The 8,425-nt window shown below is 44.6% G+C and overlaps 1 protein-coding gene across 1 annotated transcript in view; it reads left to right on the top strand.

Annotated features, from left to right (window-relative positions):
- The first annotated feature begins 2,190 nt into the window (after positions 1–2,190).
- Positions 2,191–8,425, top strand: part of RAB21 (RAB21, member RAS oncogene family) — a 34,655-nt gene continuing 28,420 nt past the window's right edge. Inside the window, exon 1 of the mRNA XM_081081279.1 lies at positions 2,191–2,578. Coding sequence (XP_080937405.1) covers positions 2,432–2,578 — 147 coding nt within the window. The 5' untranslated portion in view covers positions 2,191–2,431. The remainder of the gene's footprint in view (positions 2,579–8,425) is intronic.

Genomic DNA, 8,425 nt, shown 5'->3' with positions numbered 1-8,425 from the left:
ACAGATCCAATCCAATATGAATAAGAATTCAGAAGGAATAACAGAAGGTGCCCCTTCAAAATGAAGTCTCGTTCTAATTCTGAAAGTATTCATGAATATGCACAGACCCTGAAAGGAGGAATGCAGGTAGAAGTAGAGAATATATCCTCCGATACAATCATGAGGATATTAATAAAGACATAAAGTCTCTTTAATGACTCTAAATAAATCTAAGTAATATTATCCTTCTTAATCCATTTTCCAAATTACAGTACAGTCAGAGTGATCTTTTAAAAGTCAAATATAATTGTCAGCCCCCTTGATTAAAACTTCATTTGCTGAAAGGACCTTTCAGTATTGACCCCTAGCTTCTTTGCCCATCTTATCTGATGTGTTTTTCCTTCCTCTCTGCATTCTTGTATTGCTTAACTTTAGACACTTGATCCTTCCTACCTCAAGGCTGTTGGACATACTGTTCTGTCTGCTTCAAAGCTTTTCGCCCTTCTTGCCTAAGTTACTCCAGTTGGCTCCCCATATGAGTTTGCAAATTATTCTGAACTGCTTTATCAAGATGAAAGTATTTATTGTATAATTGACTGTGTCTACCTTCCCTGCTAAAACATATATCTTGTTCAGCACCTGGCCTGCCACATGGTGAATATCTTGAAATATTTGAATGAATGAATGGACTATCTGGTTTAAAGTGGAAAAGAAGGAGGGGGGGGAATATTTGCCTAACTGACACCAGATTTCTAGTTGCACATTTTCAGAAACACCAGCATGGTTTCTTGAAAGAGTGTATTCCATGAAAGAAAGGGGAGGCAGATGAAGAAAAATAAGCAATCATCAAGCACCCAAATATTTATAAAATGCCAAGTGTGTCACCCCAGCACGACCAGGGGTGATCCCGAGTTGGGTGGAGGGGGTGAAAGGATTAAGGAAAGACAGACAAGAGAATGAAAGCTGGGTCTCGGTGGGTTGCTGCTCCCTGATGAGGAGACAGCGCCAGCGCCCACAAGCCGTGTCTTTATTTTATAGCAGATGCCACGAGGCAAAGTAGGGGTGTGATCAAGTTGTTTACAGCATTCTCTGAGTTTCATCCTCACTTAACTACATGCACCCGAACTCTATCACAAGGCACGTGGGGCTACGTGTTCGGACTATAGGTTCAAGCTTACAACCATAGCCGTTGGCTATAATTGTGCCGGGAGGGCCCTGCCCTCCAGCTGGGACTTGCACGTGGCAATGAGAGGACCCTGTCCTTTCATTAGTCCGAGGCTTGAACCTGGCCCAAACACTGTAGCCGCGCCCCACAGCCAAGTATGTGCTTGGCACCTTGAGTCAGAAATCCAAAGGTGGGCAAGTCTCACGCAGTTCTTGTCCTTAACAAATCCGCAGCCTAACAAGGACAGACAAATACTCAGCAAAGTAATTTCCATGAAGTGTGGTAAACACTGCCAAAGAAGGTGTATCTGTGCTATGAAATACCTAACTTGGGGGGTGGGAGGCCAGAGGGAGAACGATGGGTGGTCTGGGAAGCCTTACCGGTCTGAGACCTGAATGATGAGGAGACTTGGCGGCCTGGGGAACTAAAAGACATTCAATGGGCCCTAGCTGGTTTGGCTCAGTGGATAGAGTGTTGGTCTGTGGACTGAAAGGTACTGGGTTCAATTCCGGTCAAGGGCACATGTCTGGGTTGCGGGCTCGATCCCCAGTAGAGGGCGTGCAGGAGGCAGCCAGTCAATGCTTCTCTCTCATCATTGATGTTTCCATCTCTCGCTCCCTCTCCCTTCCTCTCTGAAATCAATAAAAATATATAGAAAAAAAGAAAAGAAATTCAATAGTTATGATTTGAGTCCCACAGGAAAATACTGTAAAGCTACTGAAGGGCACCTTGGCAGCTTGGCTTACAGCGACTTAGCTTTGTGACCCTTCCCCGAGCAAGAACGACAACGCCCTGCACTCCAGCATTGCACCTGAGCTGGGCTTGCCCGCACCACTCATGCCCGGTTCCCCCAGTTCCCGTAAGAGGCAGACGGGTGCGGGCCCGCAGCTCCCCTCCCCGCCAGCCCCACCCCCGGAAGCGGCCAGAAGCCCCGCCCACCCCGGGGGCGTCCTCCTGGGCCGAATTCTAGCGTCTCCGCCCGGGGCCACGCGGTCACGTGACCCGGAGTGTGACGTAGGAGGAAGGAGACGCCATTAGAGGGAGGCGGAGAGGGAGCGCTCTTCTCCTTTCGTGGGGTGCCTGACGTGGTGGCCGGGGCCCTTCATTCTCGGACTTTCTCTCGGCCCCGCCAGGCCTCGCCCCAGGAGACGAGCTAGCAGACGGCGCCCGGGGTCGGCGGGCCGGGGCGGAGGGGCCTGTGCCCGTGGCCGTGAGGGCGCCGCGGCGGCCGTGCGGAGCTCGGCGCTGCTCTAGGGCTCGGGCGGCCGGGGAGCGGGGTGCGGCGGGATGGCTGCGGCCGGCGGCGCGGCGGCGGCGGGGCGAGCCTACTCGTTCAAGGTGGTGCTGCTGGGGGAAGGCTGCGTGGGGAAGACGTCGCTGGTGCTGCGCTACTGCGAGAACAAGTTCAACGACAAGCACATCACCACTTTGCAGGTGCGGGCCCCGGGGGGCGGGAGGCGGCGCCGGGGCCCCTGCCCGCCCGGAGGGCCCGGCCGCCGCGGTCTCCTGGAGGGGGCTCGCCCATCCCAGGCCTGTCACCGCCGCCGTGGACTGGCCCCTCCGAACCCGCCCTGGGGACGCCCGGGGTCTTGGCAGCCTGTAGACGGACAGACAGACAGACAGACAGTCGGGAGGGGAGTGGAAGGGCCCTGAAAGTCCCCATGCAGCGGCCGCGCAGGTCGCGGAGTCCCCATCGTTGGGCTAGTTTTTCCCCTTCGTCTTACTTCCTCTTGCGCCCTAGGTGCCTTCGCTGTACGGTCGCCAGATGTCCCCCCCGCCTTTTTTGTTGTGGTTGGTTTCTTTCGGAATTAGGGACTTCGCTGCGGGTATGATTCCGCGAATTAGGTGACTTGGGACTTCAGCGCTTACCGATGACTAAGTGTTTATGCGAAAGTTCGGTTTTGTCCCGTCTTCACGTAACGCGCCGATGGGCAAAACGTCCATCCCCCGAGGGGTTTTGAAAGGACCGCTCGCCGGTGCGGGTTTCGCAGCTTCGTTACCGCCTTGCGGGTCTGTCGTGCTCTGCGAGGTCGACCCACATTCACATGGGAACGTCATGTGAATACTGTTTATTTTCTTTGTTTCGGATAGAGAGCCGGCTTTCTTCTGTAGTTACATTGTGGTTCCTCAGAAAAGTGTTAGAATGTAATCATTTTGTTGGGAGGGAAACCGGTCCTTGGAGGCGGTTGTAGTCTGTCCCCCTCTCCCCCAAAGAAATCCGGCTGCACGTGTTAGAAAAAAGAAATATCCAACTAATCTGACTTGGTCAGTGTAGTCAGAGACAATAAACCCTAGTGAACTTTTGAGCCTCCATTCATTTAACTAGTTGTGTGATCTTGGGCAAGTTAGTTAATGTATCTTTGCCTAAGTTCTTCGTCTTTTAAAGTTCTTCGCCATAATTTAGTGTCTATGTAATTCATAGGGTTGTCAGGACACATACACCTATATAAAGCGATTAGGACCTGGTCCAGTGTAAGTTCTTCATCATTTTTACTGCCCCAGATTGCACAATAGATCTTAATTAATGATTGTGGAGTGTGTAGAACATAGACACTATTAATAGAACTCACAGTGTTCTTATTGTTGTGACATTTGATGCTTGATTCTATTATTAAAGTACCGAGTCTAGAATTTACGAAGATGTTCCAGTTCTATTTCCAGTTCTATTTTTATTCCTGTGTAAAGCATAATATCTGAAAAGGTTAATGCCAGGAAACTCCTTTTTCTCTTACATCCTTGCACAAGATCACTTACACAATTTTAATAGTGGATTGTTATTTTTGAGTGCTACTAATGAGATTTGTAAGGTAAATACATGTCTATGGTCATTTGGAAGTTTAGAAAATCATTTAGGTAAAATAGCAATAGCTAATATTGAGTTCTTTTTTTTTTTAATCAGGCCTATGGGGCGGATAGGTTTTTTTTTTTAAAAAAAATATTTTTAATGATTTCAGTGAGGAAAGGAGAGGGAGAGAGAGATAGAAACATCAATGATGAGAGAGAATGATTGATCGACTTCCTCCTGGGGATTGAGCCCACAACCAGGTCATGTGCCCTTGACTGGAATTGAACCCACTCTATCCACTGAGCCAAACCTGCTAGGGCTGAGGTGGATAGTTTTGTTAGCCCCATTTTACAGGTGAGAAAACAGGCTTGGTTAAGGTGAGTAATTTGCTAGTCATTACATTGCCACAAGTCATGCTGCCCAAGCTGAAATTTGAACCCAGGTCTGATTTCAGATTTTGAGCAATTAAGTCACACTGCCTCTGGATATTGGTAAACCACCCCTTTAGTGGTTTCCTTTATGCTACAGGTCTAAGATAAAAGAGAAAACCATTGCAATTGAGCTCTCAATTTTTATTTTAAAATATTTTTATTGATTTTGGAGAAGAAGGGAGAGGGAGAGATAGAAACATCAATGATGAAAGAGAATCATTGACTGGTTGCCTCCTGCATGCCCCACAGTGGGGACTGAGCCCACAGCCGAGGCATGTGCCCTGACCGGGAATTGAACCAGCACCTCCTGGTTCAGAGGTCGACACTACTACTGAGCTAAGCCAGCCGGCTGAGCTCTCAATTTAAAAAGAAAAAGACGCCCTAGCTGGTTTGCTCAGTGGATAGAGTGTCGGCCTGGGGACTGGAGGAGGGTCCCAGGTTTGATTCCAGTCAAGGGCACATGCCGGGGTTGTAGGCTCGATCCCCAGTAGGGGGCATGCCGGAGGCAGCCGATCAATGATTCTCTCTCTCATTGATGTTTCTCTCTCTCCCTCTCCCTTCCTCTCTGAAATCAATAAAAATATATTTTAAAAAAGATAATTTAGCCCTTCAACCTAAAACTTACACTTTCCTTATAATTCAAAAAACACCATCAAAGTTAAAAGCAGGCTAGAGATTTTTAAATATCTGAGAAAAACCACTGCTGGAGACTGTCTATAGGCAGTCCACTCACATCCAACTCAACTCCAGGAAGAGGTCTCAGAAGCTCCTGCCCATGTCTAGGCACATTCTCCTTACCAAATCCCAGGAATCTACACAGTGTCCTGTGCAATCCACACAGGAGAGGATGAAATTATGGTAGATCTCCAGTATCAAAGCATAGTCCTGATTTTGATGTTTATATATAACTCTCATCACAACAATATCTGGATTATATTATTGAATTGAGGATTTTGTTGTATTCCAATGTATGGAAACAGAATTATATCTAATCTTTCTCTTAGATATCAATTCATCTCATCTGATTCTAATAATTTTTTTCAGAGAAATTTGACTTCAGTCCTTGTAAGCTTTTAATTTCCTAATGGAGAGACCATGCATCAGTAGATATGATAGGAAGTTCCCCCTTTTTCTTATAAACGAGGACTTACTATCTATCTTTGTAAAATACTTTGTTTTGCAAAGTACACTTTCATGCATTCATATTTCAAAGAATTATAGGACTGAGGAACCTAATAGTTTATGGTTCTCTGTTTCAGTCTCTTGTTTAATTTCAGTCAAGTGATTGTCTACTTTTGTCTTGGAGGTGTGATAAACTGACATAGAAGGTGTAAAACTATATGCCCTAAGGCAACCTGTTTCATTTTTAGATAGGTCTAATTTCCAGTAAGTTTTTCTGTGTGTAAAGCCAAAATCTGTTTCCCTGTAGTTTCCAGTCCTAGTTCTGCTACTGCGTCTTGGTTGCATGGGACATCCCTTCAGATAGTTGAGGATAGCTATCACATCTTGAGTCTTGTCATCTTTTGGATAAACAGCTCTGGTTCCTTTAACTGGATTTCCTATGATATTCTAAATCATTTCACTTTTTTTTTTTTGAGAATTTTAATGAATTTATTTTATTTATTTATTTTTTTTTTTTTTAAATATATTTTATTGATTTTTTACAGAGAGGAAGGGAGAGAGATAGAGAGTTAGAAACATCGATGAGAGAGAATCATCGGTCAGCTGCCTCCTGCTCATCCCCCACTGGGGATATGCCCGCAACCCAGGTACATGCCCTTGACCGGAATCGAACCCGGGACCTCTCAGTCCGCAGGCCGATGCTCTATCCACTGAGCCAAACCGGTTTCGGCAATGAATTTATTTTAGTTAAAACTGGCAACGTATACCAGGGAGCAAGATCTCAGATGCTCCTCATTTCACTATTTTGACATCTTTTCTAGACTCTTCACTATTTATTTACTCATTGTCCTCTTTTTCTTTTTTTATTGATTTCAGAGAGAAAGGGAGAGAGAGAGAGAGTTAGAAACATCAAAGGTGAGAGAGAGAATCATTGATTGCCTGCCTCCTGCACACCGCGCACTGGGGATCAAGCTTTCAACCCGGGCATGTGCTCTGACCAGGGATCAAACCGTGACCTCCTGGTTCATAGGTTGACGCTCAACCACTGAGCCACGCCAGCTGGGCTGTCCTCTTTTCTTTAAAATGTGATGCCTTGAGCTGCAGAAATGATTGCAGGGGTGGTTTGAACTGAGCAGAGTAGTGCAGGCTGTCACCTCCCCTACTGAGAATCCTTTTCTAATACTGAAGTAGAAGAGATTCTATATTTTTGTCACACCAATTAATATTGGGCTTGCTATCTTAGTCTCAATTGCTTAAAAAAGTTTTACATCCCTTAAATTATTTTTTCTTGGATTTTGTAGTTGCTTTTTGTCCCTAATGTATTTGACCCATTAAATTTGACTTTGATAGATTTGCGTCAGTGGTTAAAACCTCTTAATGTCCTTTTAAATTTTTATTCTATAGTTCAAAAAACACTGATTTTGGGGTCAGGCAGTTGGTTGAGTCCTGGGCATGTAAAGAAGAATAAGGCATGGTCTCTGTTGTCTTGGTTAGCTACTCATTTTAACTTGGACACCCAAAGATTTTTCTTTAATTTCTGGCCAGGTCATTAATACAGACTTTCAAAGGGGGGAGAGGGCCAAGTGCAGAGCTCTGCAGCAGGTCTCACTAGTCCAGTGATGTGTGACTAGACGTGTAGTTTTCTTTAGACTTTGGGAATCTTAGGGTGGGGCTTTTTTAGGATATGTATGGCCCATACTCTTTTTTTTCCCTTGAGTGAGAAATCCTTACTAATGGAGTGTTGTACATATTAATGATAATGGAAGCAAAAAACAACTTAAGACTTACTTCTGTGGGCTACTACCTACTGGATATGAAACCTTTAGAAAAAAATGGTTATTCCAGCATTATTGATCTCCTAGCTTTTTTGCCCTAGATACGTTAGTCTTGCCCCTGGTTATCACTAGATGCTTTGACAAATTCTTGCAGAAGACAAGATACACTGTGTTCCGCATTAGGAGGCCATACATTGTGGTAAAAGGGGACTTTGGTTTCTACTTACAGCCATCATGATCTTGGTTATTCTAATGTTTATAAGCTGGCTTTTTCTTATGGAATGGGAGAATCTCACACATAGGGTTTTTATGTGGATTAAATAGAAGGCCATCATATGTACAGCTCCTACCACAGTGCCTGGCACATGTTTGTTTAATAAATGTTTGCTGTTGAATAAATAGGTGGTGCTTAATGTGTGTTGGTTTCTTCCATTTCAAAAAGATAATGGAATTTGGCATGAATTATTTTGAGAACCCATGTTGTCTCTGAGGGATAACTACATTTTAAAATTGTTTATTAGGTTATAAACAATTTTTTAAAATATAGAAAAAATATATTCATTATCGAGCTTTGGCTGGAACTGACTTTTCTGTTGGGGTTGACATTTCTGGAAGTTCACTTCCTTTTTGAAAATTGTGATATTTGCTGTGCTTTAGTGCTTTAGTACTGCGGCCTTTTGCAGAGCTTCTCCTAAGTTACTGATAATTGTGAAGTAATCTTGTAGGTGAGCTCTCTGAGAACCCAAAATCCTTTACCTGGCCCAGGAAGCTTAATCTTATATAGCAGGGGTAGGGAACCTTTTTTTTGCCAAGGGCTATTTGGATATTTATAACATCGTTCATTGCTTCTCGGCCTTTTGGCTAAGATCAAGTGTAGTATAACATCATTCACAGGCCATACAAAATTATCAACTTAAAAATTAGCCTGCTATATTTGGTCAAACATTTAATTAACTCACCCCTAATGCCTTGGCATGGCCAGGACAAGTGATTTTGCAGGCCAGACATTTCCCACCCCTGTTATATAGAGTCCCCAAGCTCTCTGATGTGATTTCCCTTCTGATTTGGAGCTTTGATAAAATTGGCAGAGGCAAGAAAGACAATTGGAGTGAGGGAGTTACTGCCTTTTCTCTGGAATTTATTCAAAGCAATACTGTTGAACCTAAGC

Source organism: Myotis nattereri, assembly GCF_964212035.1.
Source record: "Myotis nattereri genome assembly, chromosome: 2".
Lineage (NCBI taxonomy): Eukaryota > Metazoa > Chordata > Mammalia > Chiroptera > Vespertilionidae > Myotis > Myotis nattereri.
This window is presented reverse-complemented; position numbering and strand designations above follow the sequence as displayed.